At 49.9% G+C, this 17,087-nt stretch overlaps 6 protein-coding genes across 6 annotated transcripts; 4 read left to right on the top strand and 2 right to left on the bottom strand.

Annotated features, from left to right (window-relative positions):
• Positions 1 to 209: 209 nt before the first annotated feature.
• Positions 210 to 3,001, bottom strand: AtWU_05480 (exocyst complex component Sec10 family protein; the record flags this gene model as incomplete). Its single annotated transcript, XM_035500590.1, has 3 exons — positions 210 to 480; positions 531 to 2,817; positions 2,890 to 3,001. 3 exons carry the CDS (start codon positions 2,999 to 3,001, stop codon positions 210 to 212), a joined length of 2,670 nt encoding a protein of 889 aa, XP_035356483.1.
• A 1,088-nt stretch (positions 3,002 to 4,089) lies between these two features.
• Positions 4,090 to 5,909, top strand: AtWU_05479 (putative pachytene checkpoint component Pch2; the record flags this gene model as incomplete). Its single annotated transcript, XM_035500589.1, has 8 exons — positions 4,090 to 4,209; positions 4,257 to 4,332; positions 4,387 to 4,645; positions 4,700 to 4,755; positions 4,808 to 4,904; positions 4,953 to 5,304; positions 5,365 to 5,661; positions 5,727 to 5,909. 8 exons carry the CDS (start codon positions 4,090 to 4,092, stop codon positions 5,907 to 5,909), a joined length of 1,440 nt encoding a protein of 479 aa, XP_035356482.1.
• Positions 5,910 to 6,395: 486 nt separating this feature from the next.
• On the top strand, positions 6,396 to 7,741 carry AtWU_05478 (ubiquinol--cytochrome-c reductase catalytic subunit CYT1; the record flags this gene model as incomplete). The annotated part of the gene is made up of 5 exons (XM_035500588.1): positions 6,396 to 6,470; positions 6,582 to 6,730; positions 6,860 to 6,922; positions 7,005 to 7,402; positions 7,476 to 7,741. 5 exons carry the CDS (start codon positions 6,396 to 6,398, stop codon positions 7,739 to 7,741), a joined length of 951 nt encoding a protein of 316 aa, XP_035356481.1.
• A 445-nt stretch (positions 7,742 to 8,186) lies between these two features.
• Positions 8,187 to 9,389, bottom strand: AtWU_05477 (uncharacterized protein; the record flags this gene model as incomplete). Its single annotated transcript, XM_035500587.1, has 1 exon — positions 8,187 to 9,389. The coding sequence occupies one exon, from the start codon at positions 9,387 to 9,389 to the stop codon at positions 8,187 to 8,189; it is 1,203 nt and encodes a 400-aa protein (XP_035356480.1).
• A 1,111-nt stretch (positions 9,390 to 10,500) lies between these two features.
• On the top strand, positions 10,501 to 14,554 carry AtWU_05476 (uncharacterized protein; the record flags this gene model as incomplete). The annotated part of the gene is made up of 5 exons (XM_035500586.1): positions 10,501 to 10,875; positions 10,928 to 10,963; positions 11,131 to 11,216; positions 11,277 to 14,262; positions 14,315 to 14,554. 5 exons carry the CDS (start codon positions 10,501 to 10,503, stop codon positions 14,552 to 14,554), a joined length of 3,723 nt encoding a protein of 1,240 aa, XP_035356479.1.
• Positions 14,555 to 15,467: 913 nt separating this feature from the next.
• On the top strand, positions 15,468 to 16,809 carry AtWU_05475 (3-deoxy-7-phosphoheptulonate synthase; the record flags this gene model as incomplete). Its single annotated transcript, XM_035500585.1, has 4 exons — positions 15,468 to 15,473; positions 15,542 to 15,596; positions 15,671 to 16,576; positions 16,640 to 16,809. The coding sequence occupies 4 exons, from the start codon at positions 15,468 to 15,470 to the stop codon at positions 16,807 to 16,809; spliced, it is 1,137 nt and encodes a 378-aa protein (XP_035356478.1).
• Between the last annotated feature and the right edge of the window lie 278 nt (positions 16,810 to 17,087).

Raw genomic sequence — 17,087 nt, 5'->3', positions numbered from 1 at the left:
GGATTGGAATTGTTGTATGCTGGTCATGTCAGCTTTGATGTTGGGTAGATTTTGGATATACGGGTCTGGGTAGTAGTATCAATCTGTGGCTCTTTCCTCTGCTACTAATCATAAAATCCTCTGTCTATTCTCTAACCATGAAAATGGCAAAGCCCTGGGGTATTCGTAGCTCTATATACACCGTATAATCGTAATGCTGGACATATTCTTCACATAACGTTGCACCCAATTCCATACATGGCTCGTTCGACGTCTCGTTTCACTTGGTACCAATCCGCCCGTCGCTCGGCGAACTCGTATACTTCCTCCACTCGCCAAATCCCATTGAACCGGTCCGCATCGGCGATGATGGTGGCAAGCTCTTTGGCATCAGAGGGGTCGATCAAATAGATCTGCGATAGTTCCCGGAACGCCTTGAAGTAGAGGAGAAGGTCGTTGTTCCTGAACGTCTGGATGAATTTGAAGTAGTGATTCATATCGCTATAAGAAGTCAGCTTCGCCATTAATCTCAGAGACACATAAAATCCTACCTGATGAGCTTCAACGACCCCTCAGTGCTAATCCTCTGCCGCTTCAGGTGCTTGCATAGAGCAGCAAACAGGCGGAGCCCGACCTCTTGGTTGAAGACGTCCAGCATACTCTTGTCTGTGCTGCCAACCAACATCTGTGTATGAGAAGAGACCACATCCACCACGGCCGCTGCAGCCTCGGTGATACTGACGTCCATCGTTTTACGATAGGGGTCAGTAGAGACACTAGGATTGAAGTCGGTCGCCAATTGTCTCGTTGCTAGAATGTAGTCCACTTCTTCCATAAGAACGTCGATTCCTTTGTTAAGACCAGCAGCGACCCGTTCATCCAGGCTCTGCTCGAACTTTTTCTTTTCCTTGACGGCCGGGTCAAGGAAATCATTGCGGTCCGTCAGTTTGGTGCCGATGAGTTCCTGTTCGTAAAAGACATCGATCATCTGGAGAATCAGATCACCAACGTTCACCAGCTCCAGAAAGGTGACCAGCGGCTCAACGCCAGATTGGTCGCGTTCTCCTTGTTCGCGCGGCCTGTAGTTTGACAAGTGGTCCACGGCCTTATTAAACCCACCGATCAAGTGACGGTTTCCTAGAATGCGCACGAGGGCGACGAAGACCGCTTCGCACTGTTGTTTTGCAGCAGCTCCATATTCGCCTTTGATCTTTACAAACTGCGCGGCTCGCTCCAAGCTTGACTTTGCCGCATGAACCAGACTAAGAGCAACTTCTATGCTGAAAAGAGATCGAATACCCTCAAGTTTAGACTTCATGATCGCGGCTTTTGCCGCAAGCTCTGTGGTCGGCGCCTCCATAATAGGAGGCGTCGTGGGCGACGCGATGGTTGAAAACCGATTGGGACTCTTCAGTGACGAGGAGTCGCTGGCGGTGGGCTCCGATGGTGCCTTTTGCTCGTTCGCCTTGTTTCCTGAAAAGCTTGGAAGAATATTGACGGGAGCCATAATAACCTTCTTGAAAGAGGTTAAGAAGTCACGCTTATCAGCCTGCCTATTGATGTTCGACATCAAGAATGACTCCGTCGAGGCTGCCTGCTCCGATAGCTGTCTATCCCAGTCCCCCACGGCCGCCTCAGATAATTTCCGGAAATGATCCAATTCCTCTGCGAGATATAAGTCCATGTGAGGTACATAGGCTTTAGCAATGACATGATCCATGAATTCATCAAAACTGTCGTCCAAATTCTGAACTGGCAACAATGTGTCCGAGAGATTAAGGCATTGAGCAAATGTTCCCGAGACGGCAGTCAAGTAGGACTCGGTATTTGAGCCATGTAGCTCATCAAAAATGGCAGTCAGGAATGGGTAGAGCACATCCTGCCCAACCTTTTCGATAAACGGTGTCGATATTTTCATCGACGGGGGGAAAGCACGATTGATGATCGATACTTCCTCGTTATAGGCCACACTCAGCCGAGTGAAGAAGGCCTGTGTATGTTCAAGTTTAACCCGTTGCGAGAAAGGATCAATGCAGTCCGAGACTTTGCCGAGATCTGATTTTCTGGTAACGAGATGGTTGTGCTGTATGAAGAGTTCTACAGCTGCCTCTCCGCCGTTCAACGTGTACAAAACGTGGGCATATTTTCGCATCCTGTCATCAATATCCTCTGTCTCGTATCCATGTCTAAACTCTTTTATGGCCGATATTTCGAACATCGACACAGCAGACTGCAATTGTTCAAGCCGTCCACGCCAGCCTTCGTCTGCATCGCATTCGGAGAAGGATTGTAGTTGCGACAGTATCTGCGCTTGGTGCTGTGGATCGGTGTAGTTCTTGAAAAGCAAGCTATCCGGAGAAGGGCCGTTCGTAACGATGTCATTGTAGTATGGTGCCAGCGCTGCATGTACCTTTCCGTACTCCTGGCGTGCGTCTCCACGAACAGACTTGACTTGTTTCAGCGCGCCGATGACGGGATCACTATCTGATCCATCCGATATATCAGCATTGGCCGAAGTGGTTAGATTGATCTGGTCGAATCCGTCAGAGATCGATTGTAAATCGGCCCGGGAACTCCGTGAGACGTTGGGTGCAGGTTCGCCGTGCGGTGCTTGCGCATCCTCAACCTCTTGCTGCTCAACCGTTCGCACATCTGCAATAGTTCCGAACGTTTCTTCCGTATGCTTTCTTGCCTCCACCTCGTCCCAACAACCCATCCGTTTCAGTTTCTGCACCCATCGCGTGTCATCGTATGCCATCTCGCGCAGGAGTTTGGAAGACCGGGCTACTCGTATGAGATCGACAGGGGAAAGGTAATCAAGGATTGAGGACATGATCTCTGGTCATTGTTAGAATATTCTGCAGTGAATGCGATCCATCTCCCCGTTCGGTATTTATAGTTGAGACGTACCTGCTGGAAGAATGGCCCTGGAGATTTCTTCCATCGAGGCCATCTTGAGGGAAGCCAGAACATCCTTGCACGGCTTCACGCCGGCACCTGGCCCAGTCCTCGCTTTCTGCATCTTGTAATTTCACAGTCGGCATCGGGAGGGACGTCGAGTTAGTCCGTCAAAGGCTCCAGAAGCTCAGCGCGGACAAGCCGGTCAGGGTCCCAGCGTTCCCACCGACTAGCTCGCTCCGCGGGGCTGCCCCAATTAGTCGAACGTAAACCCGAGTAATCGAGCGACACCGGAATTGCTGGCAAAAATGGGGGATCATGAAACATCGGTTCGCATGGCGGAATCATAGCCCCTAAATCTGAGGAATGGAACAATCCACGGCGCCGAGCAATTGCGTCGGTTGGTTGTGGCAGTTCGTCACTGTGGGCGGAACACCCCAGAAATTCCACGGTTTGGATCGGCCGGCTGCTTACCTTTCCGCTGGTCTGCTCCGGAATTCCAACTCACCCCAGTAAGCAGTATCACCACCTGTTTCACAATATCCTAACAACGGTCCGAGTAGGTGCAACATGGTTAAGTTTTTTCGATGAACACCAAATTTTGAAACATCCGGTGGGTAGTCATGGTGATCCGTTCGCAAAATTTCCCCAGTATCTGCCAGTGGGGCGATATATATTAAAATCAGGACATCGACGAGAGTACTAGTTTTGCTCTCAGTAGGACTCAGGTGGTATTTCCCTGCGTCGAAATCATCAAGTTCCAACAACCCAGGAAAACAAGGCATTAATACTAATAATACCAATTAACGCTTCCATACGAACTTTACTAGTACCATCAACTTAGGTATCAGAATTATATCGGCTCATTGAGCCAAACAATCTCCCCTCCTTTTAGATACTAGTTGATATCAATGTCACCATATTATTCTGACGAGCGTCTTGCAATCGACCATCTACTTCAATAATACGTAGTGGGCTGACTTTGCATATATGCTTATTTTACATGTTTGATGCACCCCAGAAGACCTAGAACAGACCAACAATCTAGGATGTTAGGGTGAGTTGGATGCCACAGATGTGAACCAAGTTATCGGTATTGAAGCGTCACAGTACCCAGTATGAGATTACCTCTCAGACCGACCACAGATGTTCACTTTACGTTCCTCATTCTCTCTTCTCTGAATTGTCTCCCCTCCCAAACCCACAAGCAGAATGGACGTGAGCGTCAATAGTTGCGTTCCAAACCCAGTGGAAGAGTCTCAACGCCCCATATTGCATATTGAGGCTCGAGTGAAATGTGCTAGTGATGGCATGATCGTTCGCACTGATCTGGTAGGCTGCTTGATACACTTGCGATTCATACATTGACGGAACAGCAGGTTAGGGATGAGGTTACAGAATGGCTTCACAACAATTTCATCGTGATGTCTGTTGATCAATTTATCAATTCTTTCGGTCAGGAATCTACCAAGACGATAACACCCCGAACGTCTTTCTGACGATGAATAGGAGGTCTAAGCGAACCACATGCTCAAGCCCTGGAGTTTATACTCGTGACCGAATGTAGCGGCGGCAATCTGGAGTCCGGTGCATATCGACTTCAGGATGTCCAACTGGACGTTCAGGTGTACCAACTGCGTACAAAATCGGAGCGACAAAGCTTGCAGAAGACCAGTGCACTTGAGGATTCAGCAGAAGCCGGGGGTGGAGTCGCTACGGCAAGAGTACTGGCCTTACCGAGCATAGATCTGGAGGGATTATGGGAGACGTACGCTGACCTGCTAATTCTTCCAACGCTGAAAGTAACTGATCATTTGCATAGGTTGGATTACGATCAACCAATTCAGTCGACGCTTCTTTCGGCTATAAGTAGAATGGGTGATGCCTTCCATTACAACTTGCATCTTATGGCTTACTCTAACTTGAGCAGTCTCGTTTTCTGCCCATAAACTCGATAAGTGGACTATCAATTGGAACAAGTTGATACTCATATGGGGGCCACCAGGAACTGGGAAGACAAGCCTTTGGTTTGTGGAAGTGTTACATAGAGTGTGGTCAGTGGCTAACTGATTTAGTCGCGGTCTTGCCCAGAAGCTTGCAATACGCCTGGGAACGGATTATCCCCAGAGCAAGCTATTTGAGATCAACGCATACTCTTTAGGAAGCAAGTATTTCGGCGAGAGTAGCAAACTTGTGAATGGAATGTTTGAGAACATTGAGACAATTCTCCAGGAGGAAGAAGATACATTCGTTTGTTTGTTCATGGATGAGATAGAGACCTTGGTTGCTCGGAGAGACCGGGCACTGAGCAGCAATGAGCCCTTTGACGCAATTCGAGCAGTCGATGCGGTACTCACAGGGCTGGATAAGCTGAAAGAACATTCGAATGTTATCGTTGTCTGCACCAGCAATTTGATTACGGCGCTGGTAAGCTCCTATTCAGCGCCGAGTGCTATGCATTAACGCTAACGGTGCACTCGCGTGTAGGACCAAGCTTTCCTCGATCGAGTTGATATCAAACAATACATACCGCAACTATCTAGCAGACCTATATATAATATCTACAAGGACTGCCTAGAGGAGTTGAGCCAGAGTGGACTCATTGGGGGTGTTTCATTCGACGTGGTCCAAGTTACTCCGGACGATCCCCAGACGGCTTTGCAGTATGTGGAGCAGGCTGCGGAACACCTCACCCTCCCGACTTTTGACGAAGTGCTGCTGCACTATAGATCTTTCCCCGATGCTATACCCACGCTACTTGCTAATGCTGTCTTTGAAAGTGAGGTTAGTGATTCTGGACGAAGATGAGCATTCGGTATATCTGTTGGAGTATTGACGATGGCGATTAGGGGCTTAGCGGTCGCACGGTTCGAAGACTACCCGCTCTATCGTTGATTCTTTATAGTAACGGTACCCGATGCGATATTCGGACAGCAGTTGAGGCGCTGCGTATGGGAATAGCGTCGGAATGGCAGGCTAAGACGGAGGCGACGATGACTATGGCGGAAGAGCAGCTCTCGGGAACAACATAAGCCAATGGCCAATGAGAGCGATGGGATTGATGGGGGAGTGTGTGTGCTGGGGTCAGCGCGGAGGAACGGAACGGGGGTGTGAGGAGCTGGGAGGCTAATGACGAAGCGATGGAATTGTTTGATATGCGTATGTAATTGAAGCTCGGAATGCATTCTCGTAGAACATCACCCATCATGTTATTGCGAGAACGGGGCGATGGTGTTGGTGGTCAGCAATTATCAGGTGGCCGCCGAAAATTGTTGTTCCGAAAAGTCGCGGTTTTCACCGAAGGCAGTTAGGACCGGGGCGGCAGCCAATCAGAACGAGGGTTTAGGCAATTCCAAACCCAAGAGAAACTTGACCCGTTCGACCAACCTCGACTTCACCTCCAAAAGCACATTCTCCTGTGCGCTCAGCCTTGTCCCCTCCCCCTCCCCTCTCCCCTTCTTTGGCTATCGTGCCTTCTTAAATACCCCATTGTCCGGAGGGTCTTTCACATCGTCAGTATGCTGGCACGTACTGTTTTGCGCAGCGTGCCCTTCCGGGGCGTCGCACGCCAGTCCTTGAACAAGACCTCCACGGTACGAACTTCCCCGACATCGACCGTCCATTGAACCCAATGGACGAGGACAATCGCTTCTCTATCGCACAGGAAAGCTTCTGTATGGGTTTTTGACTAACGAATCACCCAGCGTGCGTCTTCCTCCGCCGCCGGTGCCGAATCCGCCAGCTCCCCCTTCCACCTCACACTCACTGCGTCCGCCGCAACCGCCGTCGCTCTCGGATCCGCCGCGTATCTCTATGGCCAGGAGGCTTTTGCCATGACACCTGCTGAGGAGGGGTGAGTGGATTATCGGTGATGCTCGAGGGAATGGTCAACGCATTGCTGGCTGCTCCGTTGCTCCGACCGAGGCATCATCTTCCCGATTCCGACTGTTTGACATCAAGACTGACGCACATCGAAATCAAGATTGCACCCTACCGCTTACCCTTGGGAGCACGCCAAGTGGAACAAGACCTTCGATCACCAGGCGTGAGTCTTCCAATTGCGAGCGAATAATACCCTCGCCATCTCTCCCCGATACCGGCCATCTTACTCATGTTTTGCACTCCAGCCTCCGTCGTGGTTTCCAGGTCTACCGTGAAGTCTGTGCCAGTTGCCACTCCCTGACCCGTGTGCCTTGGCGCTCGTTCGTCGGTGTCATGCACACCGTCGATGAGATGAAGGCCATGGCCGAGGAGAACGAGTACGACACCGAGCCCAACGACCAGGGCGAGATCGAGAAGCGTCCCGGAAAGCTGTCCGACTACATCCCTGCTCCCTACAAGAACGAGGAGGCTGCTCGTGCTGCCAACGGTGGTGCTCTGCCCCCGGATCTCAGCTTGATCGTCAAGGGCCGTCACGGTGGCTGCAACTACATCTTCAGTCTGCTGACTGGTTACCCCGATGAGCCCCCGGCTGGTGCCACCGTCGGTGCTGGCATGAACTTCAACCCCTACTTCCCCGGTACCGGTATGTCACCATTTGCAGTTTACACCTGACAATTGATTCGCCTATGCTCAGTTCTAATTCTAACGATATCTAGCCATTGCCATGGGTCGTGTTCTTTTCGATGGTGTTGTTGAGTACGAGGATGGCACCCCCGCCACTACCTCCCAGATGGCCAAGGACGTTGTCGAGTTCCTCAACTGGGCTGCCGAGCCTGAGATGGACGACCGCAAGAAGATGGGTGTCAAGGCTATCACCCTCTTGACCGGTCTCTTCGCCATCAGCGTCTGGGTTAAGCGTTACAAGTGGTCCCCGATCAAGACGAGAAAGATTGTGTACAGCCCCCCCGTTTCCCGGCGCTGAATGTTGCAGCGGACTGTATGAATTGCACACCGTGGAGGAAAAATACAGGCGGCCAGTGAGCCTTGATATAATCCATCGTCCAACAAGTTATGTTGGTCCCACGTCGCCATTTCCTTCAACCTGTCACTCTATTCGATGGTCTCTGCATGTTTCGTTAGATGTTACTCAGGACACTTGTATCTGTACCCTAGATATTTATTCTCCGTTGAAAATGTTGCTTCAAGATCCAATGTCACAATTTCCTTTGTTAGCTATTACACATGTTGTATGGGCTTTGGTATACAATAGCCGTTCTGTCTTTCACTATGGGAAGGCTTAATAGAATGCCTCAATGTATTTATTTGGTTGTATTTGCATTATTAAAAACCAGTCTTTTTATTATACAATCACCAGTGAGGATAGCGTCATCACCTGAATACTTTTATCTAGATCGGACAAAAGATTATTACCGCGCAGTACCATCATCAATTGTCCTTTCCCCATCCCCGAAGACACCCCGAAACACATTATCGTACGACTGCCACATGGCAAAAAAGACAGCATCCGCCAATCTAACCAGCCAAGGGGGACTGCGTCCATCAGAGCCCGCAGAAATCCTCTGCAAAAGCAAGACCAGAAGTACCGGCGTCATCCATACACCCGCAAACAGCACCTTGCCCACCTTCTGCCGCAGGGTAGTTATACGATAAGGCTGAATCCCTGCAAGATATGTCCTGTACGCAACGGGAAAGTCATGCTCAGCGGCGCCCATGCTGATCAGGTTGAGATAGCGAGCCGAAGGCTGGGCGTAGAATGGGTTCGGGCGGATGAGAGGGCTAAAGCGCGAGACGAAACCGCATTGTTTCCGGCTCGTGAGAGCTTGGTCTTGTGTAGTAGCTTCCAGTAAGTCCTCGGCAACGGCAGGGGATAGAAGCGTGTGGGCTTTGAAGGGCTTCGTGCTTGGACGCTCAGGGAGAGGGTCTGTGGGGTTGTAGGCCTTCGGGAAGGGGTAGCAGTCGACGACTTTGTCTTCGTATCCGCGTCCTCCGCCCTCTGTTGCGATTATCCGGGCGTAGTCTGTGAGGGTGACCTCGTAGACGACGCCGACGAGGGGCATGCTGGGGTTATAGTCGGGGTCGTCCTTATGGAGACGCGAGGCCTCCTCCGTTGTAGCGTTCCCGTCTAAAGCATTGTCTTTTTCTTGGGCTGGGGGTTTTCGAAGTCGAGTTGCTGCAAAACAGGGCTCAAGGTATGGTATGCCTGGGAGATCGAAGGTGAGCCATAGATCTGGAACGACGACGTTGATTTGAGAGAGCGGCTTGATGCCTCGTCTTCCCAGGAATGTCTCCGAGCATAGGTTCGAGCCGTAGGCAAGGTATAGAACGGTTTCGTCAGGTGGTGGGTTCCCGTCTCCGATCTCCTCGAAATGATGGGTAGTAACCTTGTCCGCAAGGTCGGCGTCCTTCTCGAGAGACCGATCTGTTGTCGACACTTGCCGCCTCTCGGGGGTTGTTTCAGGCAGAAAATGGCCGGTATCCTGTTGGGAGGGGTGTGAGTGACCGGTCAAAGGGCTGATTTCTCCGAGTCGCTCGTATGTTTCGATCATGCTCGAGCGGCGTGTGCGAGGGATGGAGTGGCCTCCTTCTTCGTCTCTATTGACTGTTGCCATCTTTCTAGATAGGTCAAGCTGGTCCACTTGGTCAATAAATCTTGCCAAAATAGTTCCTGTCCGTTAGTCAACCAGGGTGACAAAGGTATGAGCAAATGTATATGTCCATTATAAATAGTGACTCCGTGCTTTGTTCCACGGCTGTCATGCAGACACCACGGCTCCCAGCGGAAACGCATAACAAGCATTCCGGTCGTCTTCCCTAACTGGAGCGGAGCCGGAGTAGCCTCGGGACGGATACTCCAGCAGCCGGCTTACCAATATCCACTAATTCCAGGGAATTCCCGTCCATTACCATCCAATATGTTCGACGGTGAACCTGAGGGCTTCCCAAAGACCCGGGGGGATGTGATATTGATATACTTCCCAGTGGAATTATTGTGCTTGCTAGCGCACTATCGCGCGATATCTAGCTAATCAAGTTAGGGACTGATTGGGGCCCTGCGGAAGCGAAGCGGAGCTTATGCTGGTTGTCCATCGTCGACTTCTTATCGTGAAATGCTTATTTTCATTCAACATTGTCTTGGAAAAGGGAGGTTTTCATTTCTTCTATCCAATGAAAGCGGCGAGTTGTACGCAAATGTTTCTGCTCAGTATTGCGATATAAAAGTATCGGTTCATTGTAGGATTTGACTTCGTCATTGTGAGCCAGAAGGCAAGGTGCGTACCACACATCGGAGCCTGCACATCATGGAATTCATACTGCTGGCCTTGATGAATGTTAACAATCTATAACTAGCACTTATATTAAGTAGAATGCATGGAGCTTACTGTCTGTGGCGTATAAAATAAGCACATGGATCGATTGAGACATAGGTCATGTTAAGGTATCTGACTTTCGCTTGCTCGCTTATATTGGAGTAGATAATTCGAGTCAATGGCCCTCTTGACAAGCATCGCTATTACTGTCAAATATTTGAATGCTGCGAACCAAATAGAGTAAATGGAGAACAGGCGTATTTGGTGACGACAAATGACTGAGGCTATTCTGGTCAAGTGCAAATACACCGTCATGTGATAAAGCCTCTTACAGTCTTTGAATACGTAGCTCCCATCAACTGCCACTTCAAGTCTATGACAATCCATGATAACTCGAATTCCAGAAAGCAAAATGGCTTCTTTGCTTGTTGATGCGTCTCAAGAAGAATCACAATGGGCTTGCATCTCAGAGCTAGCCTCGCAACTGGCCTCTGTGATGAATACTGGAGGTGATACTGAGAATAGTTTCCTGGTTTTGAAGCCTTATTATACTTGCCTTCTGCGTGATCCTCGACTTTATACATTCTCGGACCAGCTGATCCAGGCCCTGCTACATCATGTATCTAAGGTCGATAACTGCAACATACACCAACTACTGTCCATCCTGAAACGCCATTCAAAGCGAATACTTCAGGGGCTTGATCGCTCTTCGCTGCGTTGCCTGGCATATTTACTGCTCAATTCAGACGAGGAAACAAGATTGAAGAATGGACTTCATCTGCTGCTGGTCTGCTGGATACCTATACTTGCACGTCTTAGCTCTCTAATGCTTTCCATAGGATGAACCACAATACATGAAGGACTCGGGACATATGGTATACCAAGTAGCAAGCCCAAGAATTGGGGACAGATCCCGCTTGCTTCAAGAAAGAATATTGAGCAAACTATACTTACTATATTCCACCGAAGGGCAGGCTACTTGGCTACGGAAATTGGTGAGATAAAGACAATATGTGGTTATACCGATTCTCATGGTGAACAGGCCGGCAAATTGTTTCTGGAGATACTTTCGGAGCCAGAGCACAATCAAGCTTCCCTCATTACATCCCAAGATGTGGACATGTCACGGTATTATATGTTTATATGATGTGGGCGATATTGTTTGTGCTAACGCGAAGCGTTGACTAGACTCTCGTACATCATACTCAATGGCAACTGTGCCTTGAAACTGCTCGCAGCAATCATAATTCATGCGCTACATAACATGGGAGTGAGCGACGAAGTTCTCTGGCCGCCAGACAATAGCACGGATAGAGGCAGGTTCTTTGATACTATGCCGTCATATGAAGATGATCCGCTGCAGCACTTTCAAATCTTATTCGATACGGTTGTCCTATCAGATGCGGCAATGCCATCTAAATCGATAGACTTAAGTACGACGTCCCAGCTTCGACGATGCTTTCTCCTTTACGCAATAGGCATCGACACGACGCTCCTGATTGAAGGAATCGTTCTCGCCATGATCGGTGATGGATGCTTGACGTTCATGAGCTATCGACAGGACACAGCGAGAATGTGCCTAGAATACGTTGACGTCTACACTCAGAGCATTTGTCTACCAGTGCGCTCGGTTACGGACAAAACTAAGACATATCGTCTAATACTAGACCTGTCTCAGCATATACTAATCGTGAAAAGCGGCAAACGCCTATGCTTCGGGGGCCAAACTTTGAGCATATTGTCCGATGAAGATCCTTGCGACTTGCGAATGGCCATTGAGGAGTTCTGTCGGAATGACCGAACCTCTGTAGATACAGATAGTGTATTCCGGAGGTCTTCTTCAATGGTGATGGAACTGGATACAGGCGATGAAGTCGCAAGGAAATCTTCTGGAATTCCACCCAACAATATACAGGGGCAGGAGGGACCCTGCACAGGTTTCGTCTCGATACAAAAGCCTCAGCAAGTGCTGGAGAAACACTCAGAAGTGCCCGAGGAAGGCAATACTAATAATGAGAACCTGGCACATGTTCTTTCAAAGCGTAACAGCTCTCAGGATTATCAGCGGGCACATTACGCGGGTGAACCTCCCATGCCAACATCAAACCCATCACTGACCAGAGTACCGGAGAAACCAATCGGCAGATTTGCACCAAAACCAGATACTGAAAGAAGAAGAAGAACAGGTCGCTTGCGGAGTGGGAACAGAGGAAAAAACCATCTATCTAATACTCAAGAGTCTATGGTCATATATACGCGACATCCCAAACAGAAGGTATATACAGCCAGCTCCAAAGCTGCTGTTGACTGGGACGAGGATCTCCGACCTAGCGATAATGAAGCGAGACAACCTCTCAAAGACGCAGACATAACTTCAATTTCATCCCCCATGCCTGGTGAGACGTCTCTTACCGGCAGTCATCTGGCAATTCCGGGCAAAAAGAGAGCAGCCAAAGGAAGGAAACTAGCCACAAAGCGCAAGAATAAATCATCTCGTCCTACAAAAAAGATCGGAAACATTACCAATAAATCGACAGCAGCGTTACCACTTGCAGAAGATGCCGACAACCACAACCGAAAGTCACAACACATACTAGGATCAGGTGATGACATAAAGAAGCTGATACTTTGTTCCAGCAACGGCCGCTCTGAAAGCATTGACGAGGAGAGAAATGGAGCAGGTGCCACGGCCAAATGTGCCGAGCTCTACCCAGATAATGACTTCGTTAGATATGACTCTGCTACACCACAACAAGAAGAGAACCGCACTAGATCACCTCGAATTCAACCCTGCAGGAAAAATGAAAGATTCTTAAGCCACCAGCATCAGCTATCTACAAGTAAGATGGATGACAACGATCATCAGTTGAATTCTCCAGAGTGCCATCCGACCCCACAAGGACTCCAGGGCAGGGGCCGTGCAGTTGGGAACAAGCTGTCTGCAGCTTTTCAGCGAGGAGACCCTTCATCAGGCACCGGCGGACATAAAGAAAACAGCTTAGAGCATATTAAGACCCAAAACAAGCCGAGAAACGAAAACGGGCTCGTTTTGTCAGACATATCATATGCTTCCGTGGGAGAGAGTGGTGTACAGGAGAAATTCGAGTCCACGGAGTCTGTCATAAAAAGATATGCCATTTATGATAAGTTGCCCTTAAGTACACCAAAAGAGCAATTCACGGGCAGGTTTGAGGATGACATTTATGCAGAAGGTTCTGTCGCAAGGCACATGAGCAGGAGCAGTTCTTTCAATATCGACAACAAGGAGCAAAAAACGGTGTCTCAGTCAGCTGGCTCCGCTGTATCAAGTCCATTATGTGCAGAGGACGATCGTTCCGATGCAGAAATTCCCTCTGAAGTTTGCCCTGGAAGCCTCGGGGCCGCGCAGAATATTTGCAGTTCTGACATGCATGAAAACACCTCTGAAGGCATAAGAAGCCCGCAGGCTAGGCCAGAGAAGAGAAGGATAGCTGCGCTCAGTTCGGATGGCATGCGAGATGACCCACCTACAAGGGACCAAGCCTCGGAAAATGCTTTCAAGGAAGAATCCAGGCGGCTTGTTCGCAAAGATCACTTGTATCCCACGAAAAGATTGAAAGTCACCCCCAGATCAACCATCGTTGATTCTGATGGAAGCCCCCGCCTTCTGTTCCGTATTAGAAGTGGATGCATCGTTGACAGGACCGGCGTGGACGAAACGTATCCACAAGTGTCAGGCACGAAATACAGGTCCTCCACCAGGGAGCACGTTCGGGAGATCCTGAGAGATGGGGAATTTGGTGCACAAGATGACGATCTATCTGCTTCATGCGAGCGAAACGTAATTCTAGGATTAAAGCAGTCCGGGACCTGCACGAACAGAGAGAAGGAAGTACTGACTTTCCAGGATCGTCTAATGGCATGTGCAGGTAAACCTACATCAAGCAAGACCCCGCTTAGAAATCCCGCACGATCAAGTCCTGATGCACATTTGACATTGGGATGCGATGACAAGCCTCATGCGACATGCAACTCCCTACCTCGGGCGACAATAGTTCCAAACCAATTATCGGCGCAGCCAGGTTTGCCCAAGTCGGATAATATCGCAGATGGTGTCCTGGAGCACACCAGCTGGCAGACCTCCCTGCAGGCGCTTCACAAAAGAGCGCAAGGCATGCTTCTTGCGACCAGCGAGGTAGGTGACATCCCATGGGGATTCCAAATATTCTTACTGAGTTGGCCGCAAGCATATAATACAAGAAATTGAGAGCGAGAAAAAGACCATCAACGAAGTTTTGGAGATGTATCGGCGAGATTGCCACCGAGTGCTGGATCAGCTCTTCGAGGCCCAAGAAGAACGAATAAGACTGTGCCAGCAACAGATGCACTCCATTCGCGAACACCATACCGAAGTATGCCAGGAGTTGATGCAGCGTCTAGAGCGGGACGAGAAGCAGCTTCAGGATCGCATGCAGTTGAGAAAATGAACTGAAGCTTGGCCTCATCATTTCATCATCTCAGCTTTTGATGCTCCGACTTCAATGACGAGGTTTCCGGTCCGGGCTGATTCGGATCCGGATAGTATGCACATTAACTGAAGTTTGTCTCATCTTTGCTCGGGCGATGGCTCTGTACTTATTTCTTACAGCCACGGCTAGTCGTATCTGCATTGATTCGTATTCTGCAACACTCAAGGGGCGAAATTCAGATCCAGAGAGAGATTAGTGCCAACGTAGCGTCCGTGCCAGGATGATCCGAAACTATATACAAAGTTTCCGCCCCCATTGCAGGTCGTAATGGCAGCTCCAGGGGCGTCATCTATTGCTAAGGCTGACTGACCAGCCAACGCCGGACCATGCCCCGGACATGTGGTACGGGATAGCGGATGACGGACTACGGAGTATCCATTCATGCTGCTCCGAGCAGGAAGAGAAGGAATGAGAGACGAATGGCAAAGTAAGCCAATGGCAGGCGATACCGCGGGCGAGGCGCTTTTTTGGACCTCGCCCCATTCGTCCGCTCACCGGAAAATCACGTGTCGATTACCCAATGAGGCAGGAATGACTCGACACTGCCAAAGAAATAGTACTTTTTTTTTCTGGCTTTTGCTTTTTGAGAGACTCTGCAAGGAGACAATTCCAGTGATACTTCTCTCATACATCTTTCCTATATATTCGTTGAGATTCCACCCGGTTGCAATCTCGAATTTTCAAGATATCAATCAAATCTACTACTATTCTATTAAACTCTCATCGATCCACTGGACCGATCTTCCCTTTTGACTTACTCATCCATACCTCCCGTCGGGCATACTATCTACCTATCTAAGCTGCGACTTTATCGCCTCTCCTTCTCTCATCTGCCCCTCCGTCTGTCCACTTGCTACCCCGCCGCACCACCATGTCGGTACGTTTTTGCTTTTTCCAGCATTTCAACCTTCTCAATGGCAATATTAATACTCATACTACCTCCAGTTCTTCATTGAAAACCCTAATGTCGGGGACAGATGCTCCCTCGAGGATTCCAGAAGTAAGTGCGCCCGTGACTCACCTCTTGCAAATTTCCGTCCCTCGTTAACCCTCGGTCTCTCTGTTCCTCTACAGTCCGTGGATACAACCCTCTCACACCCCCCAACCTCCTTCAACATGAAATCGCCATGACGGAGAAGTCCCGGCAAACGGTCATGGAAGGTCGTGAGGAGGCTATTGCTGTCGTCCAAGGCACAGACACCGACCGTCGCCGTTTGCTGGTTGTCATCGGCCCTTGCTCCATCCACGACCCCGAAATGGCCCTCGAATACTGCGATCGCCTCATGAAGATGAAGGAGAAGTACCAGGACGAGCTGCTGATTGTCATGCGCTCCTACCTCGAGAAGCCCCGTACCACCGTTGGCTGGAAGGGTCTCATCAACGACCCCGACATTGACAACAGCTTCAAGATCAACAAGGGCCTGCGCACCTCCCGTCAACTCTTCGTCGACCTGACCAACAAGGGTATGCCCATCGCCAGTGAGATGTTGGATACCATCTCCCCCCAGTTCCTGGCCGACTGTCTCTCCGTCGGCGCCGTTGGTGCTCGCACCACCGAGTCCCAGGTCCACCGTGAGCTGGCTTCGGGTCTGTCCTTCCCCGTTGGTTTCAAGAATGGCACCGACGGCTCCCTGGACGTCGCTGTCGATGCTATCGGCTCCGTCAAGCACCCCCACCACTTCCTGTCCGTCACCAAGCCCGGTGTCGCTGCGATCGTCGGCACCGTGGGCAACCCCGACTGCTTCGTCATTCTCCGTGGTGGCAAGAAGGGCCCCAACTTCGATGCTCAGAGCATCGCCGAGGCCAAGGCCAAGCTGATCGCCAAGGGCATGCCTCCCCGCCTTATGGTCGACTGCAGCCACGGCAACTCTCAGAAGGACCACAAGAACCAGCCTAAGGTGGCTGCTGTTCTGGCCGAGCAGATTGCTGCTGGAGAGACCGCCATCATGGGTGTCATGATTGAGAGCAACATCAACGAGGGTATGCTCCACCCCCAATCCTTACACTTTGTACATTATCATCCAACTAACATCACCACAATAGGCAACCAGAAGGTCCCTCCCGAGGGCAAGGCCGGCCTCAAGTACGGTGTCAGTATCACTGACGCCTGCATCCACTGGGAAGACACGGAACTTGTTCTGGAGAACCTGGCACAGGCTGTGCGCACCCGCCGGGAGAAGCTTGCTGTCAATGGCAACGGCAACTCCCAATAAATCAGTCACCAGTTGGGACATGTCTCTTTTCTTCTCTTTCCTTTTTCTGCATTGCTGTTAACACTTGTTCCTATATGGGGTTCAACACGTTATGCTCAGCCATACCATTATTGTTCTCTCGACGCATGGGTTGATTAACGGATCGGATTTAATTCTTCTAGCGGTTGTTGACTTATTTATTTTTGCTTGTTTCTTGGATGAGATGAAAAAGTGATGTCTATTCCATGTTCTATCCTACTTCTTTCGGATTGTAGTACACGTTTTCCTTCAAAAGATTT

Source organism: Aspergillus tubingensis, assembly GCF_013340325.1.
Source record: "Aspergillus tubingensis WU-2223L DNA, scaffold_7, whole genome shotgun sequence".
Classification (NCBI taxonomy): domain Eukaryota; kingdom Fungi; phylum Ascomycota; class Eurotiomycetes; order Eurotiales; family Aspergillaceae; genus Aspergillus; species Aspergillus tubingensis.
This window is presented reverse-complemented; position numbering and strand designations above follow the sequence as displayed.